We start from the raw sequence: 19845 nt of genomic DNA on the forward strand, positions 1-19845 counted from the left end.
GTTGGAAACAAGCTAAGTGCCCATCAACAAATGAATGGATAGAGAAGCAGTGGTATATTCACACAATGGAATACTATGCTGCATTGAAAAACAAGGAACTAGTGCAATATTATTCAAAATGGATGACTCTGTAGGACATTATGCGGAGTGAAGTATCTCAGTCACAAAAGGACAAATACTGCATAGTGCCACTGTTGTAGAATGAGGCTGACATCAGGGTGGGGGTAGGACTGAGAACAACTGGATAAATTACGTATACTGCATTGAAGCTGATGAGGGAGAGAACAGATTAAAACAGATTTTAGGGCATTATGATTATCATAAGAGTTCGGAACGAGGGTTGCAGAGTGGAGTATACTCGGGTTGGGGGTGGGGGTTGTGGGGGTTTGTATACCAATGAAGGAGTTTTTCTTTTGCTTTTAAAGAAGAGTGAACTGGGGGTGGGGGTGGAGTAGGCGGGGAGAAAGTTGCAACAATGAATGAATGGAAATCCAAAATTTTTGTAAATGTTCATTGAAATTAATAAAAAAAAGTTAAGTCTATGGTACAAGCAAAAAATAATAAAATAAAAAACTATTACTTCTCTCATTTATTAATATTTGATAATTTTCATTGATGTTAAATTCACGGACTCTCCTAATATTTTCGGTCTGCTAGTAGCACTGAATATCCCATGGACAGCCAAGAGAATGAACAGATATGTCTTGGAGAGGGTGCAGCCAGGGTGCTCTTTTGAAGCAAGAATGATGAAGCTTTGCCTCACGTTCTTTGGACATGTTGCTAGGAAGTGCTATTCCTTGGAGAGGGACATGATGCTGGGAAGAGTGGAGGGTCAGTGAAGGAGAGGAAGACCCCCTCAACCAGGTGGATTGATAAGTTGATTGCTGTAATGGGCTCTCGTGTTTCAGAAAGTGTGAGGAAGATGCAGGACTGGACTAAGTTCAGGTCTTTTGTTCACAGGGTCACTATGAGTCATACTTGACTTGATGGCACCTAACAACAACAGCAAGAAGTAGCATCATCTAGTATATTTTCAATAGCACTTATATTCTGCATTTCAAGTCTAAATTTATTTTTATAACTTTAGTTTTAGTCTCAATTTCACTAGCTATTCACTAATTCACATAATACTTCCCTTTAATTCTTTCAATATATCATTAAAGAAGCCTTAAAAAAATCATTGTTGAAAAAAAAAATCATTGTTGTCCAAATTCAAAATACGGATTTTTTCCCAACTTTGCTTCTGTTTTGCTTCCAATTGCTTTATGCTCTGTTGTTGTTTTGTACCATTGACTCAGAAATGACATGTAGCTGACCCTCCAGAGGGTTTTCAGAGGCAGCTAATCATACAGGAGGAGATTTCCCTCGCAGAGCAGCTGATGGGATTCGAGCTGCATGTCTTTGGGATTATAACACTGCTTCTTGCCACTAGGCCACTAACCTCCCTTTCTGTTCTATAGTTGGCTAATCGGCTAGTTTAGCTACAGTTATTCACTCAGGTTCTATCACTGCTGTCTTGTTCTTTCTCTTTCTCTGTTCTGTATTCTCCCTCTTCTCCTCGGGGAGAATACTGCACTTAGCTCTTGGGTGCATGCTTGGTGTGTACTCAGTCTCTGCCTTTGTTGGAAGTGCACCTCCATTCAGGATGTCTTCCTGCCTCTTCTCTTTGTTCTCTAGACAAAGATGCAGTGCCATCATCCACAGGAAGGTCTACACAATCCAACCCTTCAATCCTCACTTAGCGTATGGATGTACTTCCTTATCCTTCATTGTATATCTGCCAGCTCTTCCAACAACATCCTTAGCTTTGGATGAGATAGTTATTGTCAGTTTTCCCTCCTATCTACTGTGGACTTTTCCTGGCACATGGGAAGACTACCAATTGTGGTTGTTTGAAGATAACTGTAGCACCGAGAGGAAATCTGAGGATAATAATTTCTGGAATGGCATGATAGTAACACTAGTGAAATGCTAAGGAATGAGACAGAATCCAGAGTAAGTCAGTAAGAGAAATGGGCATGTTTCCAAGTTAAACAAGAACTGCAATGGACTAATCAAGTGAACCACAATTACCACAAGCGTGAGATCAGAAGAATTCTTGCTACTACTACCCTTAACTCTAAAAAGGATCACAATAGAAGGTCCTGTACAAATGGAGAGGAAAAATAAAAGAGGGACAAAATCCAAAATCCTAAGAGAGATGCAGAGACTGGTAGAAATCTGGAGACTATACACTTAGACACTCTAATGGTTCTTTTTACAGTTCATGTCAGAAACAGTAAGATCCATTTCAATGGTTTCAGATTCATATAAACATCAAGTTTTTACAAACTTCATGCTTGGGATATATAGCTAAAATACTTATTGTTTGTTTCTACAAAATGGAGGAGAAAAACCAAATGGTCACTTTTGGTGTGGAACTAAAAACAGAGGCCTAATACCATACACACATGAATAGGCTATATAGTTAAAGACATTGGAATTTTTTTGAAGTTAAATGTGTTAAAGTTTTTATGAATTTACTTTTATAAATTTTGCTCTTCTTTTATGTTCCCTCTGTGCAGCAATATTAAGATGTGTTGTAAAAATGAATATTAGATGTTGTAATGCTAAGATATAGTGTAATATGAGTAAAGTTTTAGTTGATTTAATATTTAAAAAAAAAAGAACTGGAAGATGATGCAATTAGTTATGAAGCGTAAGGCCAAACAAAAAAATTGAGTCCACAACAGAAAAATAAGGTTGTGAGAGACAGTGTAGAGGAAACAAAACCAAGGAAACCAGCAGCTATACTGTTGCCTATGTGCTCATGGGATCTATAGATGAAGACCTTCTAGCAGAAGGTCCTTTGGACCAACCCCACCTCCTTCTTGAAACCAGCCCCAGCAGCGCACATCCCCCATATGCCGTACCTGCTGCTCTACAGCTTGCCATTCAGCCTGCTCTGCCCCTGTGCGCTACACTCCCTTACCTGCTGCTCACCTCTGTGCTGCGGGAGCTCTAGCAGCTGCCTGCCCCCGCTGCACAGCTCTGTGTGTGGAGTAACCACCTCCTACCAGTCACCCTCCCTGTGAAGCTGTCCTCTGCTGTCCTGGTGGCTGCCAGTCTCCATGCTGTCTCACATCCCGCTGCAGTCAGACCTCCTTCTGTGTGTGGTCCAGCCTGCCATGCAGCTAGCTGATGCCAGGCAGCTTCCTGTGTGCCCATAAGCTGCAGGCCCACTGTGTATAAGCCCATGAGCTACAGGCCCACTGTGTGTTTGTCTACGAGCTGCTGGCCCACTGCGTGTGTCCCTGTGAGCTCAAGCCTGCTGTGTATAGCTCCCTCTTGCCAGTCTTTGTGCTGCTGCCAACCTGTAAGTCCCACCTTCATCTGCACCTGTTTCCTGCCACATCTCCACTTGCAGCTGACCACATGTCTCCAAAACAGGAGGAAACCCTTTATCGGCAGATAAGTCATGTTTTTCATATGTAGCTCTATTTCTTGTCTCTTTAAAAATTTGTATGTTTTCTGGATATCTGTTCTTATAGACATTTTCCAGGCAATTAATCTCTGTAGAAATCCCTTCTCACAATGGTTCATAGTGGTGAAAACAGTGGCCTGAAGTGGTCAGACTTCTCACTGCTTCCACATACTCTGCAGGCCTGAGCTGTCTCCTCTCTGGTAGTAACTTGGCCTTGTTTTATCTTTGTGTCAATTTCTATTCTGCGGACCAGTAAGCTTCAGAGCCAATATTTTAAAAAATGCCTTACGACATTGAGCCCTATTTAATCAGAAAATACTTTAATGGAAAATTAAATTGAATGGGGTAAATTTTAACTTTTTTGACTTCTCTCCAAGGTTACAGAATTGGATTATTTCTCATCCTGTGATCACCATACATTATCATTACTAGGCTATAGTCCCTTTTTTTAATTGATAATAAATGGGTGATTGTCATATGGTTACTTTACATAAACCTACTACATAACACTGAAACCAGAGCATTGTCAATAATTTATCACTAACTTCTCACGTAACCAGTTTATGAAATTATGTGTTAATTATCCTGTTGTCTTTAAACAAGACATAGAGTTGAGTCACATCTCTGTGAGTTTTGGAAAGTCCAATTACTAATCGAGTCGTTTTCAGTAATATTAAAAGGGTATTATTCCGAGTACAATCTCTGAGATTTCCCCCCGCCCTGAAAACTGTGTATGCTTCCATATGTTGTGTGGATGTAGCTCATTTGTTGTAGTACCTCTCTCCATCGCCAGGTCCTATTGTATGGATATTTCAGGTTATCCTTTCTCAAACTGATAGGAAGGTGTAAGTTTGCATTAGAGATGCTGCTGCTGTAAATATATGGAATACATCAACTAAAGTTTATTTGCAAGTGTTTCTCCTGGCAATAGACCCTAGATTAGGACTTTTGACCCAAAGGACTTGTTGATGCTCCCATCTATAGGATTAAACCACTTGGAGTTGCGCTGAGGAGAACAGTGAGAAGGGCTGGTTTTGACTGTCACCAGCAGTGATTTTCAAGTGTTTGGAAGACTAGTGTTTCATGGTCTGTTTCAGAGCCTTATAGCTTTATTCCATGTTCAAGGTCATACAATTAAATCTTTTCTTTAAGAATATGAGCTGCCTCCTTCCCACGGCACAGTGATGGCTAAGAGGTGGAAGGGTGTGCGTATGTGTGTTTAGAGGAGATTAGCCCAGTGTTGAAGGTGTTTTCTGCTGTGCTAACATTAAGGCCAGCCATGCTGATTAACTATAGAATGGTCTGAATTCTTCTCTGATTTGACAACTCCCACAGAACAGTTTGGTTAACAGTAGAAACCTAGTGATTGTGCAAATGTTTAGAGATGGAGGGGGTTCAGGTGTACTGTTTGTCAAGGACAATGCCTGTGGTATTGCAAATTTTGTTTCTATTGAATACTTTTTACTTTTTCTTTTCCTTGACTTTATTTTCCTTAAATCTTTATTTGTCTTACAATTTACGATTGCATGCATGACATTGTGGATAATATATTACAGAGGCTGTAGTTCCAATGGTTTTTACTATGTACTGTTGAGTCAGAACTGGCCCAGAGCTGACCCTTCAGTGGGTTTTCAGAGGTAGTGAATTGCATGGGAGAAAATTGCCCATCTTTCTCCTACAGAAAATCTGATGGATTCAAACAGTGTACCTTTGTTTTGGTAGCATAATTCTTTACCACCAAGCCGCCAGCTGTGAATTACTGGCCGATCCCCTTGAATTTATGCTGACTTAGTTTGTTAGGATGAACTTGTGGTAGATCCTGTGGATAACCCTTTGTCAGGATGAACCTGTGGTATATCCAAGATATTTTTTTTAAGTTGTATTGGTTTGCATACAAAATTAATACATTGTATTTCAGTCATATAGATTGTTTCATTCAGATAGGTACATTGAGTTTCACAGATTTTTTTCACTCATTGTATTTTATATGATAGTTTCTGTACACTGTGTTTTTATAAAACCAGTCACTAAAGATTTTCACCAATGGGCCGATTGGCAGCATTATGATAGATAGTGAAGAGAATGAGATTGTTAACAGCTTCAGTTTGCTTGGCTCTACAATCAACACTCTTGGTACCAGCAGCCAGGAAATGAAAAGACGAATTTCATTAACTGGGATAATGGGGGTAGGTGAGTCAGAGACAATAAGATTAGCACAGGTTAGAGCAGGGTTTAGGGCTGCTGTGCAAAGGGTCGCTATGAGTCATAGGTGACTTGACAGCACATAACAACATCAAATTGATCTTAAAAAAGGTCACTATTGATCTTTGTCCACTACCACCCCATTGTTTTAGGTTCCCACTGCATCTTTCCTAATTAATACCTTCACTTCCTCTCTCTGCCCATCAAACTCTGCAACCCTGTGATTTCCCCTCCTCCCCATCTGGAACCCCCCCTGCCACCTCCCCTTACTGCTTTGGACTTTTACACACATCTTACTAGTTATCTTTTGATTTTTTCTTTTTTTTTATTGAGATTTAAATGCAAGTTTATAGAGAACTTGGATTTCTATTCATTCATTGTGCACATTTTCCTCCCTGCCTGCCCCCTTTCCCTTTTTCCTTTGGAAAAAAAGATCTTTCATTGATATACAGTCCCCTCCCCCCTAGTCCACTTTACTATGCAGCTTTTATTCTGGACTCTTGTCATGCCAATAATACCTAATTATATATTCCTTTTATATAGTTCTCTCCCTTGTCTGTTTCAATGTCTTGAGAATTGTTTATCCCCTCTTTTGTTTCCCCCTTAACTTCCATGTCAGTCCTGTTTTATAACAGTGGCATTATGTAGTATTTGTCTTTTTGTGACTAAGATATTTCATTCAGCATAATGTCCTCCATGATCACCCATTTTGTATAATATTTCATGAGTTGCTTGTTTTTCAGTGCTGCATAATATTCCGTTGTGTAAATATACCACAGCTTCTCTATCCATTCATTTGTTGATGGGCACTTGAATTTGTTTCCAACTCTTTACTATTGTGAACAAAGCAGCAATAAACACGAATGTGCCTATATCTGCTTGGGTGGCAGTTCTGGTTTCTTTAGGCTGTATTCCTTGTAGTGGCATTGTTGAGTCAAATGGTATTTCTATTTCCAACTTTTTGAGAAAACGTCAGACTGCCTTTCATAGTAGTTATATCATTTTACATTCCCACCAGCAATGAATAAGGACTCCAATTTCTCCACAACCTCACAAGCATTTGTTGTTTGCTGACCTGTTGAACTTCTCTAATATTGCTGGTGTGAGATGATACCTCATTAGTTATTTTTATTTGCATCTGTCTGATAGCTAGAGATCTTGAACATTTCTTCTTTTGTTAGCCATCTGGATGTCATCTTTTGGTGAAGTATCTAGTGGGTTGTTTACCTTACTGAAAAACTAACGCAAGATGAATCAGGGACCGAGAAGTAAAACCAAAGAATATAAATTCAGAGAAAAGCTAGGAAGAACTTGAGAAGCACTAATCCACAGCATAAACGGTCTTCCAAACATAATGAAAACCCTAGAACTAGGAAATAACAAAATAGGTGAATGAGACCTTCTAAGAATCAGATCCCTATGCACTTATCCAACAGGGTAAGAAAGAAGCCCACAGACTGGGGTGGAAATTTGGCAATAATATATCTAATAAGGGACTCATATCTGAAATTTATAGAATACTCAAGCACCTCAACAAGAAGAGAATGGTAAACAACTCATCCTATCAACTCTGACAATGTTTTTTAGTTCCACATCTTAAACTATTGCCTGTCTTGCCATATCTCTCCAGGAGCTAAACTGTCCACATGGTCCAGGATCCCTGCACATCCCCTTGGGTAAAGCCATACTTCCATTGAATACGTCTTGGTGCTTTATCTCATCTCATTTCTAAACAATGACTTTCCTCAGACAAGCATCTAATATTACTTCCCACAAGGTATTCTCTGTGACCCACATTCTTCAATTCTCACTTATCTTGTAGATTATCTCTCTATTGTTTGTAGAGAGCTCGCCAACTGCAGCTCTTAGCAGCAAGTGGGCCATCCTCAATCCTCCTTCACATCTGCCACCAGGTATTCTTTGAACATGGATAATTGTACAGTTTTGTGTTTGCTTGGAGATTCCTGAGAAAAGAATAAAAACCTCATTATTTCTTGGAATCATGTAAAAGTAATGCAGGTGCAGTGTTAAGGAAAGAGGAAATCACCTTTCTTGGGGTGGAGAACAGATATGGATCTCTTCCAGTGAATTGGCCAGGCAGCTCTCTTTCAAATTAACTGGCATAGACTGGTGAGAATGTCCAGGGCTGCATCTGTTTGTCGAAACCTATCAATTGATATCCCATCAATTCTGAAGGCTTATTTTTTGCCAATGCTTTCAGTGCCGCTTCAAGTTTTTCCTTCATCATCATTCATCCTTGACCATATGACCCTGAAATGGTTTTATGTCAATCTATTCTTTCTGGAACTTCTATCTTCTTTTGATGTTTCCTGAGTCATTCAAGGTTTTGCCCATAGCATCTTTCTGTATTACCATGTCCCATTCTCTCTTTCCTTGTAGATGTATTTTTTTTACACTGTAATTTTAAAAGTTGTCTTTTAAAAACTATAATTTTAAACTCTTTTTTTAAACTGTATTTTTTGTGGCTTTGTGAGAAAGAGAGATTTGATGTGTATTTGTCATTTAAATATACTTAGAAGTTTCTTAAAGTAGAATTTGAGTTTGCTTGGAATTTATGGGAAATTAGTCTCAAGATAGGAATGGGTGTTGAATGCTTCTGTATTGATAGAGAACACAAATACTTCTCAATGGACTATGAACTCTCTATACATGACTTTTAGTGATTGCTACTCTAGATTCTGCGAAGCCACTCAAGATATCAAAACAGGAAGACACAGTTTGTGTCCAGTAAAGGAGTCAGAAAATGGATATACAAGTCTAGAGAATTCAGGGAAATTGTGACAGGGAAGTGTCGAACTGAGGTGCTCCTTGAATAAGGGTTTCCTTTGCTCTAAGTCAAGGCCCTTGGACAAGTCTCTTCAAGGACACTATCACTATTGGACAATTCCTTTCCAACCTCCTTTTATTTATGTATGTCCTGGAGGTGGATGAAGAATTTAGAACTAATTTTATAATCTTTAGCTTGGGTAATCTGGGACCATTTGTGTTTCAATTTCTGAGGCTTTGGATAAACTGAACAGAAATGGAACTAATCAACCTGGCCCTTTTCTGAGTTTTGGCTAAGACTCCAAGACAGCAGAGGCTGACATTACTACTTTTGTGCATGTGTGTGTTTCACACTATTCTTCATTTGTATTGTGTTTCATGCAATTATTCCCATGCATTACGGGTTTTTTAAAAATAGACTTTTTATTTTACACTGTTTTACTTACAAATTTCATATACATTGCTTTTCACACCAGATCTTTCTCCTTTCCTTTACTGACCCCTCCCTTCACACATCAAATTGTATGACCTTATGATTAAGCCCCTTCACCTCTTCCTCACCCCTCTGCTCCCTCTTCCTCTCTTGGATCCTCGAATACATTCTACAATAATGATCTTATACAGTATTTGTCCTTATGGGACTGAGTTAGTTCATTTAGCATATTGCTCTCCAGTCCTTCCTAAGTTAGGTAGTAATTTACAAAATCATTGCTCCTGAGTGCTGCATAGTATTCCATTATGTGAATGTACCATAATTTCTCATTTCATTTGATTGTGGTTGAACATCTGGGCTCTTTCCATGTTCTTGGGATGGTGAATAATGCTGCTGTGACTATTGGTGTCTCCATTTGTGCTTCAGTTCTCATTTTCCAAGCATTGGAATGACTAGATCATATGGAATTTCTATGGTCAGCTTTTGGAGGAGAAGCCAAACTGCCTTTCAGAGTGGTTATATCATTTTACAGTCTCACCAACAGTGTATAAGAGTTCCTATCTCACACATCCTCATCAACATTTATTACTTGCTGTTCTTTTAAGCGTTGCCACTGCTATTGGGGTAAGATGGCATCTCATTGTGGTATTAATTTGTATCTCTTTTCTTGCCAGTGATTTTGAGCATTTCTTCATGTGTCTGTTATGTTTTATAAAATCAACCACCATCGCACCACCTTGCTACATCCACTCCTCACTGCTATCTATTCTCCGCACTCCCAGGACCCAGAGACATGTTGCGCACTGACAAAGTGGACATGGGCCAAGCAGTGGTGGCCAGGCTTGGACCAGGGCTGCTGTTCTTCACACTGTTCCTCCCCATGCAAATTTACTCAAATAATACAACTGCCATGCCACAATCAACTAATTCCCCCCAGGATATCTTGGTTGCCACACAACCACCCACCACCACCACTAAGGGAAGTGGAGCTCTTCTGCAGTGCATGGTCTTCTGGGGTCTCACTCTCCCTTCTACATCTCTACTGTTAAGAGACCCAGGCCAAGAAATGCCTCTTCTTCCCCATCTTCTCAATTCAATTAAGATGGAAAAACCAGGCCTCCTCCATTGAATCTACTGATTCCATGCCTTATTTTATTGACCCAGAAAGTGTTGAGAATCTCTGATTTTGCTGATTTGAAGACCATGTGAAGAGCTTGACTAGATGATGAATGCCAGGATCGTATAGGCTGGTGTTTCACGGACCAGATGAAGAGCAACAACATCCACAAGTTTAGAGATGATTTCCTTAAATGGGGCCTAAGAAATCTGGACACTTAAAATGAATTAAAAAAAAAATCAACCCAAAACCCCACAAGAATAGTTTATCTAGAAATAAAAGATGGGGTGTAGAATGATGATTCACATTTAATTTTGTTCATTAAATCTATATGGCGATAAAATGATCAGGAAATTAAAAAAGCTCCCACGGTTCTATTTATATATACATTAGATGGAACCTCCACATGTTTCTGTAAATCCTTCACATTTTGCTTTAGTATTACTGATTTAATGCTGTTAAGCTCTAGAGAAAATTTTTCATTGTTATACTATCACTGTTTTCTTGGGAACTGAACTCTTCTTTGAGCCTTTGGGTTTGACATTGCATTCAACTCTTTATGCAGTTGACATGTGTCAGGGAATGATGGATTGCAATGTACCCTAAATTGAAACATAATGACTAAATTTTGTTTATACATTTATAGAGCCATAGTAGGCATTTCACCTCACCTATTCTCAACCTATTCCCAGTCACCAGACTCAGTGAGCTAAATTGATTCCAAAGAGTAGGAAGTGCATTTACCTAAACACATTTTAAAATGCTGTATTTCATTTCTGCATATGTGAGACACTTTTTACAATTTAAAAGTTCATCTTCTAAAAGAGGAAGAAGTCTGAAAGTCAAACAAAAATTTACAAAGGAAAAAAAAAGGCAAACATATGAAGGAGCCAAAGGTAACGTAAATCAATAGTTTAGAAAGTGATGAATGGAAGCAAATCTTGATTAAACTCACAAACTTTTACACTCGTTTTGTAAATACTTAAAAAAAACACTTTATGAATCATAATAGTCACATTTGAATCCTTTCTGTACTAGTCAATACTTTTAGATTGTTAGAACCTGCTCTTAAGGTGGGCTTGGTTCTGGGAAGTAAATCTTTTAAGCTGCCTTGATGCACAGAAACTTTTTAAAAATAGATGCTCCATGAAGTCTTTTGTTCGCATGGTCACACACTGATGCTTAGATGTTCCAGTTACCTAATATGAACATGGTAGTTTGCTAAGCAAAGTCATTTCCCTCCCCCATGGTTAGAAACCTCCATATGGAAACAACCAGATCCACCAAATCTCAAGCCACTGTGTGTGTGGATGAACACCCCCTTTTGCTTTGTATTTGAATGCTGTACGTCTGTTTGGATTGTATATTGTGTTTGGGTATATTTGCTTTGATTCATAGTAACTTGTCATGTTGTGGAATTGATTTGCAGGGAACACAACTGTGAATAAAAATAAATGGCTGAAAGAAAAAAAAAATCAACCACCATTGACCCTTATCTATCATTACCCAGTTTTTTCAGGTTCCCTCCCAGTCCTTCCCATTTCCTTCACCCCCTCCCTCCACCCACCAAACTATGCAACCCTGTGGTTACTTTTATCTGAACAGGAGTGGGGCTGATGAACCATTCCTGTGATTTCCACTCACCACTCCTCTTGGGGCTCATCTGGCATAGCCAGAGGCTCAGCTAGGCGAGCCAGGGAGATGGAATTAGGGCATCCATTGGAGCCTATGTGGAGACTTCAAGGAGGCCACTCAGAAGCTGTTGGAATAGACAGACGCTGTTTGTGCTGTTGGAACTTGTGGGACTCATGAGGCTGGGATTTGAGCAGCTGGTTGGAGTGGCCTGGGTTGTGGGGAGGGATGTGTGTACATGTAGGAGAAAGAGAAGTAACTACTTTTCTAGGAATTAGGTAAAATGTGGGCTCTATGGCAGAGACCTTCAGCTGAGTGACTTCTACAGAAGGGAGGTGGTGCCATTGGGTGCCAACTCCAGAGTCATTAGCAAGTATCTCCCAAGGAAAAGTGCTACAAGGGTGGGCTTTGGGTTGTGGTGAAGATACTAGCATTATTCCTGGGGTTGGGGGTGAAGGGAGCTCCAGCATGATACTGTTTAGGCAGCACCACAGACCGGGCAGTGGAGGCTCCAGTGCAGAAGCCCCAAGGGCCCACAAATAAACCCACAGGTCACACACCCATATGAATTCTCATGGGCAGAGGAAACTGTCACAGTCCTTACAGCTGCCAGCCAAGTGGAGACCTTTCCTGCTCCTTCCTCCTTTCCAGGCTCTGATCCCAGGGGGTCAGAACCATGGCCAGCAGACTGTAGTCTGTAGCAAGACTTGGATCAGGAGACAGAGGAGCTGGTGACCTTTGCCACTGCTGGCCTCCTAGGTCCAATGCCAGCCTGAGTGTGAAAACTGGAAACGGGTCATTAATGGGTGCACTGTGCTCTGTGACTAGCAGCCCGAGACTGGAAGTGAGACACACCCTTGAAATAACTGGACAGCATTCACCATGTGAGGGTGGAGGGACCTGCCTGTGATTTCAGGCAAGGGGCAGGTAGGGACTGGCTCTGCAGAGAGGATTTGAACAGGAAAGAGGGGGCAATATTAGAATCTCAGAATACTATTCACCCAGGGCCCTGGGTATATTTTGACACCTTTGAGGTCTGTGATTGTGGAATGTCTGGCCACTGCCTTAGTGGGCAGGCACCCATACACACTTGTACCAATGCATGATCATATAATGAACACATACATGTTTCCATTCCCTCATATCTCATGTACACACACACACATTTGTACACATATGTGCATTCATACAGTTCACATACTATGGCTCCACTCCAATGCCCCTGTGCAAACACAGCACAGCGAAATCTGCTTATGTCTAACATATGCTTACATGCTGAACACGTGAGCACACAAAAGCCATGTATTGACCCAACACATCCATTCACTCCTCTGTACCCACATACGCACATGCAAGTACAAACGGTGCACACCCCACAAAGATGTACATGTGCAACCACAGGAACACACCCACACATGCATGCACACGCACATAACACACTCACGAGCACATGCGTGCTCTTGGACTCAAGACACATACATGTACACACAGTTATGCACATGCATAAAACACATGGTCACATGCATGCACACACATACACGCTGCGTGTGCACATATGCACAATAATGCACACATGTGCACAGAACAACACACAAATGCCTGTACACACACATGTGCTTATGTGCCTGCAGATTCTCATAGCCATGCACACACACAAGCACACTGGTCCCCAACATTGGGAGCAGAAGGTGAAGTAGGCAAATTAGAGGAGTTCTGTGGTGGTAAATTTTTCTTTGGGAAAGGCTTAAGAAACAGCATATCATGAGACAAAAAAGGAGAGGAGGAAAAGCTGATTAATTTATTAGGAAATATCCAGATGAAAGGTCCATTTTTCTTCCAAGTTGTGATGTGTTAAAAAAAAAAAAAGCGAAGAGAAGGCCAGATTCAAGGCTCTTAGATCGTGCCTCTGCCCATGGTGCTAGGTGACTTGGGAAAGAAGAAGTGGTCCTCCTTAGCTCTCCCTGACCCAGCGCTGATGGGGAGGAACGTCCCAGCAGGTCTTCGTGGAATTGTGTGGGTCAGGGAACTGACGGTTCAGTAGCAGCAGGGCTGACAGGAAGGGGTCACACACACGGGCTGGCAGCTCACAGGGAGGCACACTGCAGGTTTACAGGTCACAGGTAGGCAAACGGCAGGTCTGCAGCTCACAGGCACACAGCAGGTCACCTGGCACGGCCTGGCCACGCAGCAGGCCGAGCCACAGGAGGAGGGACCACATGGGACCTGGCAACCACTAGAGCAGCAGCTGGGGACCCCACAGGGCGACTGGCAGGAACTGGCCGCACTGCACACGGGCCGGCACAGCGGAGTCGTGCAGGACACTGGGCGGTAGCAGGCGCCCCCACAGGAGGTGGATGGGGCGCAGCCCAGGGTCCCGGGGCAGGCCGACTGGCAGGCTGAGGAACAGCTGGTGTGGCACATGGCGATGTGTGGTGGGGTCAGGTAGCAGGAAAAGCTGGTGTGGCAACTGCTTCTGCTGCCGTGACTTTTATACCTGACGGCATATAACAACATGGTTGTCATGGCAGCACAGAAGTGTAATTGTTGGTTCCTAACAACTTATTTTCTGGTTTGCGCTTCTCTGTGTTTGGTGTAATGCTCAGTGTTGCTATCACTGGCTTTACAGCCCATTTCTCGCTGTTGCAGCTGACCCTGGCTGGTAGTGTTTACATTGACGTTGACTTCTGCTTTCCAAGCTATTTGTTGTGTCTACAGCACCTTTGATTTTCCCTTCAAATTCCACCTCCGTGTTTTGGTTTCCCCCCCCTCTCTTACTGTTGTGAGGAATATGAGTCAGGATGCTTGGGAACTGACTTGCACCAAAAGCCCTGAGTCATCCGCTCACAAAACCTCCAAACACAGCACTTTGCCTTCTCTCCTTCCTCCTGCACCAGGCTATTATTACTCGATGGGTTTATTTGGCTCTATCCCCACTTAGTGCCCATGTGCATTTGCATGCACCCCCATGCACTCACACACTAATGCATACACACACGGACATGTGAATGCACACACTCACGTATGTGTACACCCAAACCATACACCCACACCCATGCACCACCTGTATACACATTTACATGCATACCACCACATCCATACAGAGTGCATACACACACACACAGTTGCTTGTACATGCACTCGGTTGGTATTCTACTACTCTTGCCTGGAACCCATGTTCAAGAGAGCAGGGGTAATTATCATGAAGTCCATGGTATAGGTGAGAAGACAGGAAACCAGCACAGGAACGCTTTGCTCAATACAGTCACTGCTACTGTGTTAATCTGATTCATCTCAACGCTCTGTTGAGTTTCTGAGGCTGTGAATCTTAACAGGAGGAAACGACTCATCTTTCCTCCTGCAGAGACTCTGGTGGAGTTGAATTGCTGGAGACACACAACCTTTTGGTGAATAGCAGAACACACTACATCAGCAGAGCTCACCGCTGCAAGATGGTGCACGTCATTGAAATGACATCAACAACATGTATAAGATGAGGTTGTTCCCAACAAATCAACACCTGGTAGTGTTGAGTGTTTAAAATTTAGGCCATTGAATGGTTCCAAAATATGCCTTGAGAATATTTTATTTTTTAAACAACAAGGATAAAGCATATACAGAAAAATACTCAAAATAACAGTTTCTGGTTAAAAATTTACAGTAAATTTAGAGCTTTGGCCTAACAAAGCTGAGTATCATTCATTGCGATAGAATCTAATTTTTAAAATATACAGCAGAAATTCTTATTTGGCAGATTTAAATAATTAAAAATATATGAAAAAAATCCATTTCAGATAATAAATTGACAACATTTCTTCACAAACCTGTAAACTCATTGGGATAAAATATATTAAAATGTTAAGCTCAATGTCTCATATCAGCACAACTCATTTAAAGCCCAAGATAAGAGTTAGCTTTTTTCAGATTTTGAATAATTTAATCTTTACTTGTTTTGTCTGCTTGACCGATCACGTTCTGAGCCTTCCCCTGTGACTCAGGGCTTGTCTGTCCTCTGTGGAATCTACTGCATTCAATATTCACCACTCTGAGGTTATCCTTGTGCTTTGTAGTATTTATTGGGAAGTAAAGTTTTAGGCTGAGTGTGTCTCCATTTCAGTGCTTAGGCCATTCTATCTTCTGCTTCTTGGGTTGCTGTTGAGAAATCCATCTGAGGAGTTTGCCGACAAGCAGCTCTTTTCTATGGCGACTTTACCATTTTCCTCTCCTCTGTTTGTTCTCGGTTACCATTCTCTGTGTAATTAACGTAGCCTGCTTTTTACTTACCATGTTTCCTGTGCTATGTGACTCTCTAGATACACTTCTCATCATTTCTGGAAAACAATCAATGTATCTATTTGCTAATTGTCTTTCCAAAATGATCACTGATTTCTTCTTCCTCTGGAATGTCAACTAATTATATATTGAACCATTTCATTCTATCTTCCAAGTCTCTCAGAGACTTCTTCAACAAAAAATCCCTTGCTGTATAACTTATTCAGTCCAGTGTTCTAGTGCAAATAAACTCGACATAGCTCACGTAATCTGCCATCTCACTCATCTGCTGGGCTTTCACATCAAATATTTTCATGTTGCATTTTAGAAATTTTAGTTGGTTTATCTTTTTCTTTAAAATAGTATCTTGTTTCTTGACCATGTCTCTCATCACATCTGTTAGCTATATATTGTTGTTGTTGTTGTTGTGTACTGTTGAGTTGAACTGATCCATAGCTGACCCTCTGGCAGGTTTTCAGAGGCAGTTAGTCGCACAGGAGGAGACTGCCCATCCTTCTCTCACGGTGCAGCTGGTGGCCTTGAACCACATGGCTTCCAGATTGCAGTGCAGCTTCTTGCCACTAGGCCATTGGAGAGGTGTTTTAAACATTTTAAATTAAATGTCTATAGTCATAAATTCCATAATCTGAAGTTATTGGACTATTTCTTTCTGTTGTTTGTGTTGTCTTTGGCTTTAATGAGTGCATGCACTTGTGTGTATTTGGGACTATTAGTTTATGTTTGGGGTTCTTTATTTGTGTTAGCTGTACCAAGTCCAAATTAAAGGCATGTGCTTCTGGAAAACATGAACCTAGAATGGTGCTGAGCATGTTATAAACAGTGTCTCATTGAACTCTATGACAGCCTCGTCATAAATAGCCTGGTTATCAGTCAAGCACTGATAAAGTACTCATTCTACAGGTGGAAAGAAAAGTTTCAGAGTCATGTTGTTGCTCATAAAAGGGAGGACTGTTTATATTGTTTTTCACACCTGTTCTTTCCCCTTTCCTTTATATGAACTTTGTTAGTAAACCAGTATTGTTGTTGTTGTTGCTGATTGCCTTGAAGTCGAACATGACTCATAGCGACCTTGTGAACAAAAGGCCTGAAGCTCCTCTACAACTATCTACAGTTATCAAAGTTCATAGAGTTTCCAGATGCATGTTGTTTAGGAAGTAGAGGCCACTCCTGCTTCTAAAAACCAGTGCAAAAGAAAAATTTTATATAAAAAAGATTAAAATAAATGGATAGAACATATATTCTGTATATATATAGTTGTTGATTGCCACTGAGTTGAGCACAACTCATAGCAACCCTATGAACAAAAGGCCTGAACCCTGTTTTATAACTATTGTAATTTCTCTGTGTTCATAGAGTTTCCTTCAGAGGCATGTGGTTTAGAAAATGGATGCAATTCTCTCTCTCTCAAATATATATATATATCTATATATATCTGTGTTGTAAGTAAGTCCCTCTGAAATTCAGTGCATACTCTTCACCTTTCCCTTTGGTGGTGGAGATGAGTAGGTTGAACTTCCACCCATGAAAATTCAACACTTCAAAAAGCCCCCATGGCCGTAGATACCTTCTGACCCTCGAGCAGATTCCTGAGGGTGTAAGTGGTAATAAGAGGAGAATGACTGCCTATCTTTCTTCCAGGAGCTGGTGGACATGAATTTCCAATGACATGCAGCCTTTCCGTATATGATGCAACTGTCTATGAAAGATTCCACCAGTTGTTGTTAGGTGCCATCAACTCGACTACAGCACATAGTCACCCTATGAACTGCCCTATCCTGTGCCGTTCTCATCAGTCCTGCTGTACTTGAGCCTATTGTTACAAGTCACTGTGTCAATTCATGTTGTTGAAGATCTTCCCCTCCTTCGCTGGCCCTCCACTTTTCCAAGCATGATGTCCTCTAAATAAGGTAAAAAAGAAGAAGGCAAAAGATGTGCAGTGTATCACTGGCTAGACCTGTAAGATCTGAGAAGAAGGTACAAGTAAGAACACAACTAGAAGAGACACCGGAGCAGTAGACCCTACTTTGCAGGGCTGGCTCCAAGTGCATTTTTGTCCTGACTTGTGTGCCGATGCCTCCTCACACTAGGGCTGGAAGCTGTGGGAGGCTCAGTTCTGCCTGTCACATGTGCAGTTGTCTGTCCTGGGCCAGCATGGAGTCTGGCTGATATGAGAGAGGGGCTGAGAAACATTGAACATAGTTGTTGTTGTTGTTGTTAAGTGCCGTCGAGTTGCAGGCGACTCATAGTGACCCTATGAAGGAGAGTCCTCTCTCCAGGTTCATAGGGTTTCCAGAGGCAAGCTGTTATGGAAGTGGATGCCACTCCTTCTTCCAAGCTTGTTTTAATCGGGGAGCTCCACCCCACTCTCTGTCCGCATTGGGTAGACAACCATTAATGCATTTGACACATCAGTGTCACAGCAACCAAAGTGACCGTGGTACGGCAACTTTGAACATGGTGCCAGATATAAAAGAAAGGTGTGGGGCTTGTTCCATTCCATTCCTGACCCAGGTCAGGACCACTTACAGCCTAGTGATGCATGGAGGTGAGGAGGAGCTGGGTGAGGGGCTCATGTGAGCCCCTGTGGGGCCACCACGCATACCACTGCTGTGCCTGGTCGCCTTGCACCTTCATGGCAAGAAAAGCCTCAAACGCCGAGACACCCAGTCTGACTGGACTTTCATCCCAGCTGGCCTATTTTCATGTCTCCCTGATGGCACGTCTGTCAAGTGAGAGCCCTTTAGTGAGTGCGGCCCAGTGTTCCCACAATTCCATGAACAAAAACAGCACAACACCCAACCCTGGGCTGTAACAGGGGCTGCAGAGAGGAGGTAGGTGGGCACCAGGCTCAGGGCCCCACAGTAGGACCATTCCCTTGAGCACAGAGAAGACATCTAGCCCTCATACCAGTGAGCTACTCCTCCCCACCTTCTGTGACATGCTAATAATAACCTTAATGGAGAGGATTCTGAAGCAATCATTTTATTAACCAGACACTGGAGCTTAGCTTGGTTTTCCCATGGGAAATATGCGAATCCTTAACCTGCAAAGTGTGGCCCCAGGGAGAGCAGCATTGGAAGGTTCTGACATTTGGAGCACTGACTGCTCTGCCAGCATCTGGAGACTGGTTTGCAGCAGGTAGGGGTACTACAGGTGACAGGTGTGCAGACGAGGGACGTACAGAAGGTTGGCTGGCAGGAGCAGGAAGACTGGCAGGTGGGGGCCACACACACGGTGGGCTTGCAGTTCACGGGCACACACAGTGTGGTCTTGCACACACACATGCTGGGTTTACAGCTCATAGGTACACAGCAGGCATCCTGGCAAGGGCTGGGCACACAGCCCAGGCTGCATGAGGAGGCTGGGCCACAAGCCAAGGGGATGCAAGAAGACTGGCAGCCACTGGAGCAGCAACTGGAGATCTCACAGGGTGATTGGCAGGAGGTGGCCGTGGTGCACACAGGTTGGGAAAGCAGAGTCACACAGGACATTGGGCAGCAGCAGGAACTCATGGTGGGACAGCAGTGGGCAGAGGGGACGCAGCACAGGGTCCTGGGGCAGGTCGAGTGGCAGCCTGTGGAGCAGCTGGTGTGGCACATGGTGGGTGTGTGGGCCTGGGTCGTTGGAGAAGAAGCTGCTGCCTCTGCTGGGAGCCTTTATATATGCCATGACCTGTGAACACCCCAGATTATTCTGCTAATTGTAGTATTTCCTGTTCCTGATGGGAATCATGGAGTCAGTCCATTAGGAAATACCTCATTCAGAACACAAAGCCTGTAAACAGGCTGAGATCAGGACCTCACACTGGGACCTGGCTCTGTGATCATTGGCATGAGATCAGGGGCAAGAAAACCTGATAAGGCCACCAGCACCAGGTACAATCTGCTTTCACTTGACCATGCGTGTCCTGGGTGAGCCCCT

General features: G+C 42.3%; 1 protein-coding gene across 1 annotated transcript in view; it reads right to left on the bottom strand.

Annotated features, from left to right (window-relative positions):
- LOC102855038 (keratin-associated protein 12-1-like) overlaps window positions 1–14055 on the bottom strand; it is a 39877-nt gene extending 25822 nt beyond the window's left edge. Inside the window, exons 1-2 of the mRNA XM_006898417.1 lie at window positions 13893–14055; window positions 13680–13733 (exon numbers count right to left, since the gene is read on the bottom strand). Of these exons, the coding sequence (XP_006898479.1) occupies window positions 13680–13733; window positions 13893–14055 (217 nt within the window). The remainder of the gene's footprint in view (window positions 1–13679; window positions 13734–13892) is intronic.
- Between the last annotated feature and the right edge of the window lie 5790 nt (window positions 14056–19845).

The sequence above is a fragment of the Elephantulus edwardii genome, unplaced genomic scaffold (assembly GCF_000299155.1).
Source record: "Elephantulus edwardii isolate Elephantulus edwardi_28Jun2011 unplaced genomic scaffold, EleEdw1.0 scaffold00228, whole genome shotgun sequence".
Classification (NCBI taxonomy): domain Eukaryota; kingdom Metazoa; phylum Chordata; class Mammalia; order Macroscelidea; family Macroscelididae; genus Elephantulus; species Elephantulus edwardii.